General features: G+C 54.7%; 1 protein-coding gene across 1 annotated transcript in view; it reads right to left on the bottom strand.

The window, feature by feature from the left end:
- The window catches only part of XXYLT1 (xyloside xylosyltransferase 1), a 37,026-nt gene extending 28,001 nt beyond the window's left edge, over positions 1 to 9,025 (bottom strand). The window contains exon 1 of the mRNA XM_019472882.1: positions 8,898 to 9,025. Coding sequence (XP_019328427.1) covers positions 8,898 to 8,988 — 91 coding nt within the window. The 5' untranslated portion in view covers positions 8,989 to 9,025. The remainder of the gene's footprint in view (positions 1 to 8,897) is intronic.
- Positions 9,026 to 12,728: the final 3,703 nt, after the last annotated feature.

The following is a 12,728-nucleotide window of genomic DNA, read 5'->3' as shown; positions in this document are numbered from 1 at the left end:
GTCCGCTCTCCCTCCTGCTATCAGCAGGGCTGTGAGCAGCTTCCTCTCCAGCTGTGCGTTCCCCCTGCCAGGCCTTATTTTCTCCACAGATAAAGTCTCTCCCTCTGCTTCCAGGATTAATCACCACTGCCCACGCAGCTGACCCCAACAACAGAAGAGGGCCTTGCCCAGAGGAAGGCAGCTGAGGCAGGGGCATGCATGCACGTGTGCAAGCGTGACACGCTCTGCAGAGCTCGCTGCCAGCACATCAGTGACTGCAGGGGGCTGCAGTCCTCCTCCTCAGGACCTGGTGCTGCTCCGGAGCCCACCCTCCCAAGAGAAGATGATCCTACAAAGCCCTGCACCGGCGGGGCTTGCCAAGGTGCAGACAGCTTACCTTCCAGCTGCCCACTTAAACGCAGGTCCTCGCCTCTGCCATGCAGCCAAGGGTCCCCTCTGCTCCCTGGGGCAGCCTAGCAGACCCCTCCCCATCAAGCAGCTTCCCCTCCCTGCAAACAGGGCGCCAAGTGAGGGCAGGAGGTGAGGGGGGACATACCCAAGCGCCCCAGCTGCTAACCGTGCTGCGACGCAGGTTTCTGCAGCACCTATTAGGCACCCAGCGGAGCGGAGCAGCGCCTTCTGCACAGCAATTCCAGTCTATCAGCTAATTAAAAAGTTAGGCTGCCTGCCAGAGACAGATGACAAATCATTGCTACCACCCACGAAGGGCAGGCACCTGGACGAGGTCAGGGGTCTCATGCAGCAGCGATGGCCCTGGGTGCTGATGCCAGCATCGCTCTTCCTCGCCTTGCTCCACACCCCACAGCCACCTCCAGAGGGATGGGGAAGACTCGGCAGGAGATGGATGCGTTTTGTTCCAGGAAATTAATTTTTCCTCTGCATCCAAGTGTCTCCTTGCAATCCATCAAGGTCTGAGGGACTAATATTTTAACGGTGCTCAACACATTGGCTCTTAACCGGACTCCAAGGCAGAGACATCGCTGAGCACGTGACAGTTTTCAGGATGGAGCTGTAAGTGCTGCTTGCTACGTATTTCATATACGGTGCCGCTGGGGGAGGAGTGTGAAGACACTTTTTGGAGCTGGAGGAAGAGCAGCAGGAAACCTTATAATCAGACAAAATAAGGTTTAATTCCAGGTTGCCATAAATTACAAAGCAGTGCAGATGGAAAACTGTGAAGTAACGAGCGGGTGAGACGGAAAGGGAAACCAGAAAGAGATACAGGAAAATAAATGCATTAAGGTAGATGATCTCACATCCCAATTAACTGTACGTGGTGGGGGAAGGGGCTGCGGGGCTGCAGGCAGGTTTTGTCCTTGTTTCTTCTTGCCAAGCTCTAACGAGCTACGGCAGAGCGGGGAGCAAGGCCGTGGGGGAGAGCAGCCCTGGCATCAACCCCGGGTGACCCCCCCAGCAGCTTCCACCCTTTGGGGATGGGGGAGCAGGGCTGGCTGGGGAGGGAGGAGGGCAGCACCCACCCACAGCACCGGGCACCGAGACCCTGCCGCTCCGTGGGAAGGGCGAAAACAGCCGCACGCGCCTGCCCCGGCCTGACAGATCTAGGACATCCAAAAATAATCGATGGTGGCACCGCAGCAAGGGGCGGCCAGCGGAAATGATGAGAAGCGACACCATCCCCAGGGGCTGCAAGTCATGCCAGCCCCCAACGGCGGCGGGGCCGGGGGGAAGGGGCCTCTGCCATGCCAAAGCTCCCGGGGGGCTGCCAGGCACCTTCCAAGCAGCATCCATATCCCCCTCACCGCAGCAGCCCTTCCCGATGGCACCTCCACAGCAGGGCTGGGGCCAAGGGGCTCTCCTGCTAGGAGAGGCATGTCCTGCAGGCAGCTGGACAGGGTTAGCGTCTCATTTCGGCAGGTGAGTACCCCCCTACAAGGCCCCAGCCTCCAGCATTTACCTGGGATGGGCTTATTTAGAGGTCTACTGTTGCCTGCTCCCAAAAAGCACCATGAAAACAACTCCCATGGCACAACAGGCTCCCACAATGGCTGGCACCGCTCTCCCTATTGCTCACAAATCCATCACTCTAGCCTCTTCTCCTCGCAGGATCCGACATGAGCGAGCGCAGCCCAGAGACAGGCTGGGGAAGGAATCTGGCTGTTTTTCACATGGCTGCGGCATGAAGCAGGGAGGGAGGTTATGAGAGCACATCAGAAACTATTAACACTCCCTCCATCCCTGTAAAGATGGAAACATTTTTGCCAGAAAATAAACCCTTCAGCTACTGCAGCGTCCCGTGGGAACTGCGGCTTGGGAGCACGTGGCGCTGGGGCCATCCCCCGTGACTTCACCACAGACCCCAATTCTCTGTGCCTCTTCACAACGTCTCCACCTTGATAATGCACGATCAGGCCTGGAGCATCTGGGACACAGGTGCTCTCCACCCAGCACTCTCCCAACCTGCTGCATCTCTGTGTACCCCCGATGTGGTGGGGCTCAGCCACAATGGCAACGCTCAGCCAGCAGGAAAGGATCAGGAGTGACGCACTCTCAAAATGCTCATTTATTACAATGTAAGTCGCTGAATTTTGTGGGTAGCTGCACCGTGCACCAGGAATTGCTCTGCAGCTGACAGGAGGAAGAAGAGGAGGTGGTGCTCCCCCATCTCCCTCTGCCGGGCTCCACCTTACAGACCTCTGATGCACATTTCTTTGTTCACGGTGTGACACAAGATTAACGCACCGTAACTCAATGCGCACAGGTGCTGTTGAGGGGAAACATCGCGTGCAGTCACCTGGCACTCCACGGGCAAAGAGAGCCCGACCCAGGCAGTCCCGCATTACGGATTCGAACGTTGCAGCTGCAATGGCAAACCCTCACACACGCACACCTACAAATTCCTATTTTCCCAAATGCAACAGATCATGTTTTCAGGACGCTGCCTGTTTGCTTTTACAGAAGCGCACTAGCAGAAGACAGCTACTCGTCAGGGCGCTGCTCCAGCACACACTATTTTCCTGATACCTCTGCTTAACACATTCCCCCCGGCTCCCAGGCTCTCCACCTCCACAGCCAGCAGCAGGAGCGCTCCGGGTGCCTGGCCTCGGCGCAGGCAAGGTGCCCTGAGAAGGCAAAGCGCAGCTCAGCGCTCGCTCCAACGCGTCTCCTCCCTGGCCTTTGCCCTCCCTCCAGCTCCGCTCGGTGGGAAAGGCATAAGCTGATGCTCACAGAGGCCACTGTCTCCGGGCTGGGACTCCCAGAGCAGGCAAAGGCTGATATCAGTTTCATGGGAGACCAAGCCGGAGCCAGCAGCTGGAGCCTGCTGCAAGCAGCACCAAATCCCAAGCGGCCTGGGGCTTGGTCATTAACAGGCAACTTGGACAAACATCATTATAATCTGGTCTACACTTCATAATCAGTACAGCCATTGATAATGAGCTAGGTAAAATACCCCGTTCAGAGCCTGAGGCCAGGGAGACCACCGGACCTCCCGTTTGATCCCAGTGTGTCACAGCCATTAAGTCTGGACACCCGTTACGAAGCCGATGGCACAGCTCCCTGTCGGCGGCTGCTTCCCTGGACACAGTGCTGCTTATTCACCTGCAACAGCCGGCCATGCTTTCCCCCACCACACACAGCCATGTGTCCCCTGACGTACTCCTGCACAGCTTGCAGCTCGGGGAGATCCCAAAGCAGAGGCGGTGTCTATCAGACAGCAGCTTGCAATGATTTTCTCTTCCATGAGGCAGCTCAGCAGCTACAACATCCCACGGCAAGAAACTCCACGGATCACCGCCCCTGTGTGAATAACCACTGCGCTCTCTGTTCTAAACCCGCCTCTCACCAACTTTGATGTCCCCCAGTTCTCGTACAAACATCTACCCTGCATGGCTCGTGGCTTCATGGACCACACCGTAACCCCCTCGGCCAGCCCTCTCCCAGACTGGAGGGTCCCAGTCAGCCAGGTTCATCCCGTACAGAAGCCACTGCTCTTCTCTGAACCTCTTCCAGGTTTTTCCCCAACAGACCATGTTGATATGCCATAAATTTCAGCAATACATAATGATCAGTCCCGCTCTGTTCTCCTTCCTCATAGCTCCTCATCTTTGTTTAGTCACACAGAAACTCACCGACTTCTCCCAGTGCTGCTTAGTTCCCTTATGAGCCCCTGACGAACAACCTTATCAAATGTACCTGCAGACCAAGCTCCTGAGTTTTCAGTCAGCAAGTCCCCAGGTGCGTCTTCACCGTAGAGTACTGCCCAGCTCCTACTTCTCTTTCCATCGCCTCTCATAAGCACTGCAACCACTGGCCTTAATAATTTCGTCGCATCTCACCCTACCGATTTCAATAGTGATAACTACGTCAAGTATTTCCTCACCAAATATTTTCTCCCAAATATTTTCTGACACATCCACTTTCTTACCCCAGTTCCTAACACTGCTATAAGCCAGACAGGGAATTGGCTCTCTTCCCCTTCTCAGTCCCATGCTTTCAAAGTATTTAAAAAAGGCAGAAGGTGAGCTGAACAGCATTTGCCTCTCTCCCTGGCTGTTAGCTAGACACCTTCTGATGGCTCTCGCTGTCTGCTCGCAGAGCCTTCTGCAGGCACATGGGTCATCTCTGGGATGCAGCAGGCATCAAAGGAGAAGAAAGGCTGGGCACGAGAAGGAACTATCTTGCTGAACTGCTTTCCTGGAGATCTCCAAGCCTAATTTTATAGATGTGCTTGTAAGAGATCCCATTAGTGGAATTAAACGTTGCAGTCACATGCCATCCTGCTCTGCACTCTTCCCTCCACCGCCCGTGTGAAGACACAGAGCCGCGTTAGCACAAGCAAGGGGCCCATCCTCACTGGCACTCCCTCTCCAGGCAGACATCCCAGCCGTGGCTCTGCTCAGCTGCATCCCGCCAGCTTCGGGGGAGCAGAGCCGCGTTCCTCTCCCTGCCCACCCAGAGCGGTACCAGGATTAACGAGTTAGTGCTTCGCCAGTGCCTGAAAGATGCGGCATGCTGCACGAGGGTTAACCTCGCACACGGCAGAGCCCAGGGGCCCTTTGCACCCTGTGCTCATCTCCTACCCTTCGTCAGGGTTTCTGCCTTCACGCTGGGTCGGTCAGTGGGAGAGAAACCCCAAGAGCTCCCCCACACGCTGCCAGGCAGGGAGGAGGAGACCATGTTCAGAGATTATGCTACCCCTCCAGGAAGACTGCCAGCTGTTCTTACCGGCCAGGAAATCTTGCTGCCTCCAATTTGTCAAATATCATCTTCAGTCAAGTTCTGCTAAATACCCTCACTCCATGCGAGGCACGGTACCTCCAGCCAGGTTTCAGAGACTCCCTTGAGCTAACGGACTCCGCTCCTCTGTCCGAGTTGGCAGAGATAAGCCACAAAGGTACTTCTCCATCCTGTCCCATTTTCCCTCTGCTCCTTCTCTTCTCCCACAGTCATCCTGCTGCAGCACAGTCAGCAAAACCAATGGAGTCAAACACCAACGGCAGTTTTCAAAGTTCTGTCCAAGCTGCTGGATGCTGACATCTCTCGCTCAGCCCACCAGCTGCTGAGGACACGCAGTCGCTAAACTAATTCTCCCTGAAAACCACCTGACTTGGGCCAAGGATGGGGGCCAAGAATTCCCGGGGGAGCCCACCGCTTCCCCTGGCTGCCCCTCTGCCACCCCATTTCCTCCTCCCCTCGCCCATGGCATCAGGAGTCTGCCCCGTGATCTTGCCTGCCAGGCAGACCTGCCCAGACATTACTCCTTCACGTATCCGTAAGGAGGGTGATAAAAAGCTTGTCGGGTCCTCTGAAGTTACATGACTAAAATGACAAGTAATTAGAGGGATCGAAGCCAGTCGGGAAGTGAGAGGCCACCTCTGGATTGGCATACTGAAAAGGAAAGTAAAAAGGTCCGAGTCCTTGTCCTCCCTTCCCCTCCTAGCACTCCTCTGCAAGTCCCAGGACCGTTTCATGCTGGCATTGTCCTCACCCTGGCAGCTCCTCCTAAGCCTGAACCCTGTTCGTCCTCTCTCTGTGTAACTTTCCCATCACTTCTCCCTTGCAAAATCATTGCGATGCATCAAGCCCTCCTCCAGCTCCTTGGGCCTGGCCACATCGCGTTAAAACAGGATTTATGAGCCTCAAGCACAGACAAGAGTTATGCAGTCTGCACTTCTGCACGCTGCATACCAAGTCCCCAGCTGGTTTAAATCAGATTACCTCCACTGATGTAAGACATTTAAGGCAAGAGAGTTCCATGATTTACACCAACTAAGAAGCTGTTATATTATAGTTTGGCAGCTGCAGGTTTTAGATCTGAAGTTTTTGGGCAAGGATCCCAAGCAGCAGTGAAAGACAGAGCAGCTGAGTGGCAAAAGCCATTTATTCTCAGTGCAACATGCACGCAGCCAGCATGTGTTCCACAAGTCTTTTTTTAAAAAAACAAAACACCACCCTGGTGTTTAGTTTTGAGTGCCATCAGCCTGTAAAGTCAGTGCCCCATCACAACCCCAAGGCTCCAAACAAATCACTAAGTCATGATACTACGGAAATGCCTCCCTTAAAAAAAACTGTAAATTTGGGAAACTAAAACCAAGTAACTTTAATGCAAAGGTCGCTAGCTATTGAAAAAAACTAGAGACCAATTAACACAAATGCAAACAAACACACGAGAGTTTAATATTCAGATCAGGGCCTTCATTTCTGCTGGAGGATGCTTAAGCTTCCAATCAAATCTGGCTTCCACAAAAAAATGGTGCTAACGCTATGGAGCCACATATGCCTGCAAAGCTACACAAAAAGATGCACATTCAGGGCAGATGAAATGGCCCAGAAATGCACCAGGAAAAATGCTAATACTGCCTGAAAAGGAAGGTTCGGTCCTTTCTCCTTCACCTTAGCACAGTGGCTTCTTCACACCAGTAGAGGCTGGTTTGTCAGAGCCAGGAGAGCGGCAGGAGCCCAGTGCCATTCCCACGCCACCCGCAAGCCTGCAAGCGGGCAGCAGAGCTGCAGCCTTCCCTGCTGCCTCCCATTCGGTGCCGGCTGCGCGTCGGGAAGCAGGGAAGGGGCCGGGGAGCCCCGCCAGCCCCATAAATCACCAGGCACCCAGCACAGTAAATCTGACCTCCCTTGCAAGGGAAATATAAATCAGCTTTACTAGCAGCTTCTGAAACAAAAACTAAGCTCGTGAAACTGTAAAAATGCCTCTTTAAACATCCTGTGCCCTGAACAGACCACTGAAGGCCCCATCAGGCTGAGGGAGAGCAAACAAGCATTCCAAGAGATGAGACAACCAGCGGGTTGACGAACTGAGAAAAGGCATTTCAGACTGAGCAGCTTCTTGCTGGCAGGCAGCACGACACAGATATCTTTAGCACATGGTAAAGACAGGGGAGGGAATCTTGAAGAGTGAATTAGCCAGCATTAATACCATCATTTGTATTCAACGTACTTCAAAGCACTCGCAATGCAGACATCACGAGACAAAAAAAAAAAATTACCCAAGTCCAATGGAGAGCAAAGTACAGCACATTCGCTGGAGACCACAGAGTAATGATCGGCGGGGGTTGGATGGGACCCTCGGGGCCATCTCGCCCCACAGCCCCAGGCTATCTCCCTGCCTGCTCTTCCCTAATGCCTGTCTGCACAAATTAAACACCACTGTCCCACCGCTTAACGAGCTAACATGGGATGGCTGTGCCCCCCAGGGAGGGGCATGTCCAGAGGAAGCCTCATGAACCAGTGCAGAGGCAGGAGCTACTGGGCAGAGGACTCAGCAGGGGCACAGGGGAGTCGCACCCACTCACGTCCCAGCAAGAGCAAGACTGCGCCTGGGATCCATGGTAGGAAGTCTGTAGGGAATATTATGGCTGGGCAGAGGCTCCAGATGCCGAGGCAGCTGCTGGTGCCGGCGGTGCTAGCCATGGGAACAGCTATTTCAGTGACACACACGTGTGGGAACGGGCCACAACCACGTGCCATCCACAGGCAGCTTCGAGAGGCTGGTCACCTCCTCCTGGGGCAGGTGTACGGCCAGGCAGGACCCCGGAGCTCCCTGTCGCCACTGCCACCCACACCCTGCCGTGGCACACGGAGGGCACATGGCCAGTGGCTGGCCTGGGAGAGGATGCTGCCCTCACCGGTGCATCAGGCCAGCGGGGCAGCCAGCAGGGAGAGCACAGGGACAGCACCGGGAAGGGACAGCACCGGGAAGGGACAGGCAGGGCTGGGAGAGCTCCAGGGAAGGGGTTCAGAGCCCAGGGATGCCACACCCTCCTCGTGCAACCGGTCGAAGGCTAGAGCATGCCGGTCCCCCGAGAAGCACCCGTGCGCAGCCGGGGAAGGAAAACATGGCATCAACTCAGCCAAGCCCTCTTTGCCAGCTGCCTTGTTTTCCTGCAGATTTATTGTTGTTCCCGCACTCAGTAACAGCAGAGCAAAGGCACAATAAGGAAACTTAAGTGATCAGTGGCTGCTAATCAGAAAAGCTTTCCAAGAGCTCACTGAAGCCAAGAGGAAAGGCTCAACAACCGCTCTCTGCTGACGCTTGCTAGCGCACAGCCAGGCAGCCGTGCCACAAACATGCGGCACCTCTTTCTGCTGACAGCCCATGGGGAAGGGGGCTGTAAACACGCACAGGGCAAGCACACTTACTCCTGTCTCACCTCTCCTACCATCTCAGGGCACGAGGCCAGGGCCAGCTGCCGTGCGGCACGGATAACCTCCCGCCACTCACGCCAGCAGAGACCTGGATGCGGGCTGTCTTGGACCGAAGGGTCTGTCACTCTGCAGGAAGGAGCAGAACCCCAGGAGCCCATCCCAAAAGTTTGTTAGCTTTCTTTGCATTTCAAATAGCACTAGATAACATCTCCGTTCAGAAGGAAAAGAGAGCCTGTGTTGCCAGAGGCAGCTGCTGCGGCAGCTCAGCAGAGGCTTACCTTTGGGCATGATGCGATGCATTGCAACTGACAAGAAGAAGATCGAGTCGCTGTAGTAGGTCCCTGATCCAGCGCTGAAGTGTTTCTGCATGGCTTCGACAATTGGAAACAGCTTTTCTGTCAGCTCATTCACATCATGGACTATTACCTAGGAGAGACACCAGAAACACCACTCAGCTGCCGCCTCTGGGGACTGGCTCAGCGCTGGCAGCCTTTGCTCAGCCCACACTGGCACGGGGCGAGGAGGTTGTTAAAGCACAGACACTGCTGGTTGGCACTGCAGCTGCACAAAGGGACCCGACTGCCCCGGCCCCTGCATGTCCCCCTGCCACGAGAGCCAGCTAAGTGCAGCAGGGAGAGGAGGGAAGGATTTCTACAGCCATTTCATAACTGTGAGATGGGCAGAGACTCGAATCCGCTCACACAATCAAGTGTGTTCAATGTTTTGTGGGGTTTTTTTCTGGTCTGTTCCCACTACCTAATGCAACCACATATCTGGTCTCCCATATGGAATCCATCAGAAGAGGTGATTGTTCACTCCAGGCTCTGGCATCCTGCCGCTTTGAGGCAAGCCAGATCACGTCACTTACCCTGAGGACCAAGACTTGCTCCCTGCTACAGAGGCAGGCGACGACAGGGCCAGGGACGCAGCCCGGATTTCCTGAACCTCAGCCCAGCATGGAGGCAAGCTCTGCAGCACATCCTGCCAGAGCTGGAGGGGGAAAGGGAGGACGGGCCACAGCACGCCGACAAAAATCCAAACATCAGCAGTTACAGCAGAGCCAAGCATCTTCTCTAGATGGAGCTCAGCCCGCTTGTGCTGGCGCTCTGCTCGCACTCAGCCAGCAATGCTCTGCGCTCCTCAGCCCTGCTGGAGCCCATGTACCAGCACCGGCCCTGGCACGCCTGCGCAGGTCATGGCTACGGGCCAGAAACAGGAGCAACTGCAAATGTACCTTGTCAGCTACTGAACTTTTACAAACTTATAATTAATTTTGGTCAAAGTCTGACAAACAGGAACTTTCATGCAGCCCGATGCTCGTTACACAGACAGAAGGACGCAGGTCACTGAATCACGCAAGATAACAGAAGGGATTTTCAGGGTAATTAAGAGAGACAAGGGACACGACCCCAGTGCGGATAGGGGGGAGTTCAGGAACTCGAGTGTGGAGACTTGAGGTCGCGACGCCTTCTTCAGTCCAGGGAAAGCAGGAAGAGCCCAGCAGGAACTGAAGGCCAGTGAGGACACGACTTCACAGCAGTACTTGAATTTTGGGAAAGGGAGCCTACACCCCTTGTTTGAGGGATACAGAGATACTTCCTTAAGCCTTCAGCAGGGAACTCAGCCCCATGATCTCCACAGGTCCCTTCCAAACTAAACTATTCAGTGGTTCTATGCTTTCACTCCTTTTTCCTACTAAAACTTCATCTGCTTAAGAGCAAGGAGCCCTGCACTATACACTTAAACATACAAGATAGAGCATTTGCTTTTTTTAAACCTAAACCAAGTCAAGTGCTTCAAAGGAAAAGGCAGCTCTGGAGCCTGAGCTGGCGCAATGACCATCCTCTCTATGGGATGCACAAGAGGCCACTTCGACACGCAGCGAGGCTGGCACAGAGACAGAGGCAGTAAGTAGTCTGAAGCTTCTTCCTCCCACACTTTCTTGCAGAAAACGTTACCCAGATCAAAGTGCTCTCGTGTCAGAGCAGAGCTCGCCGGAGGCAGGGAGCTGCTCGTGGGACCCACAGTATGCCGAACAAGGCAAGGTCATGGGCCCATCCTGACCCCGGACACAGCAGCCAAGCCCACCGTGGGGTACCGCTGGAGGACAGTCACAGCGGAGTCCCCATGGCCCCCCTCCTGGGGAAAGCACCCCAAACACCTGCTCTTGGCCAATGACTCAATGCTGGCCCTTGCCGTCAGCCGGGCGCTGTACGAGAGCCCTCGCACAGGCTCTGCGGCCAGCGTGTCCCTCGGTGGGGCGGCCACACTGCTGGCGTCTTGGTTGCTGGTCTCGGGGCCAAGCGCCTGCAGAAGGACTGCAGGAAAGATGCAGAACGACATGTACCAAGAAAGTGCATTGGGAGAGCTCATCAAGCAGCCATACCTGGCTTTGGATAGTACAGCATACATAATCCTTCCCTGAGACACCGCAGGGGAGAAAACTCTGTTACCAGGAACATTATGGCAGCATCTCGCCCCAGCCCTGCCAAGCTGCGCAGCCGGCTTTGCCATCATGGTTAGCACCAGCCACGCTGCAGGAACAGGCGGGAGAGCAGCACAGCTGCAGGGAGCAGACTGGCAGCACCAAGCGCTGCTGACAGCAGCAATCCCGGGGGACCAAACAGCAAAACACCACTACTCTCCAAGTACAAAGCCACTGACCACCTGTGCACGGAGCTGAGCACCACTAGCACCACCACCACTGGGATGCACCACGCTCTGTTCCCAGCCCAGCTTGGTAGGGGCAGCTTCAGGGTCTAGACGGACTGGAGAAGCACGGAGCAGAAATACAGACCTGTAACCGCCCTTCTGCATCCAGCAAAGGCAGCCTGAGGTCTGCACAGCACATAGGAAACAGCTGAGCAGGGGGGGAAAAAAAAAGTCAAACCAATTCCAGTCACCTCTGAAATGAGCAGAGTGCCAAGCACCAGTGGACAAAAATCATGGGAAAAATACTCCTGAAACTCCAGACACAGCATCATCCTCCTTCTCTCCCCTGCCAAAGAAAACAGGAAAATTTGTGTCTTTTGCCCACCCTTTGGTTAGGCACTTCTGCAAAGCAAACTCCTGAGCAGCTGAATCTTCCTTCCGCAGCCACAGGCCGGCCAGCCTCTCCAGGACCGCGAGGGCTTCTCCCTTCCCCACTGCTGACTTTAGCACAGCTTGTTGATCCGCTGCTAATTTTATACTTTGTTATTTATTTGTGTAACAGCTTTCAGTAAATCCCCATAGCTAAATCCAACCACGTTTGCTGAGAACATTAAGAAAACTAAGTTCTAGGGGTTTCCTGTGTGAGCACAGTTTTGTAAACACACATCCTGCACCGAGAAAAGACCCTTTCAATTGATCTACTAGAAAAAAACCAACCCACATTTTGTTTCTCTTTAACTTTCTCTCCTTCTCATGCCGGCTATCTTTGCAGCTCTCTTGTAAGTGCGAGGTCACAGCAGCTCAGTTACATTCACCCCAGAATGTCTTCACACAGCACCAGACCCGCAGAGGAGTCAGTGTTTGGCAGCATCCTCCACAGGGCCGATCTAAACAAGCAACCAGGAAGAGCAACGAGCAGAGCGCGCAGTTAATTTTATTCTCGGAGGGGAACGGAATAAATAAGCGATACGAATCAGCACAAGGAGTCAGAGCGCACAGCCCAGAGTTGCAGGAAACAGGACGAGTCGGGGCTCTTTGTAAGCACAGTATCAGCTGCTGAGACATGCCCGGGCTCGCTCCTGGGCACTTCCCGCTTGCTGGGAAGTGGGAGAGGCTGTGGAGATCACCCTGCAACCCATGGGACAGGACAAGCTCTCTGCAACTGCGAGCATAAAAGCCCTGGTAAAAGCACAGCAAAACCTTCACAAGCTGGGGCTCGGAGGACAAGGCGTGGGCAGGAAAGCCAGGCCTTGGCTGGGTGCTGGTGTGCGGCAAGTCCTTCCTCCGGCACCACTGCTCACGGGTGCTTCCCAGACAGCTTCCTTCGTCCCTGCTGCTCTCCACCCCACGCCAAAAAGCCACGCAGGCACCACACCGCAGAGCACCAGCTCCATCTGCTGCTCGCTGTCGGCACGCTGCGCTCCCAGCTCCACATCTGGGACACAGCTGTACAGGCA

This window comes from Aptenodytes forsteri, unplaced genomic scaffold, assembly GCF_000699145.1.
Source record: "Aptenodytes forsteri isolate BGI_AS27 unplaced genomic scaffold, ASM69914v1 Scaffold404, whole genome shotgun sequence".
NCBI lineage: Eukaryota > Metazoa > Chordata > Aves > Sphenisciformes > Spheniscidae > Aptenodytes > Aptenodytes forsteri.
Note: the sequence above shows the minus strand (reverse complement) of the source record. Positions and strands in the feature narration are given on the sequence as shown.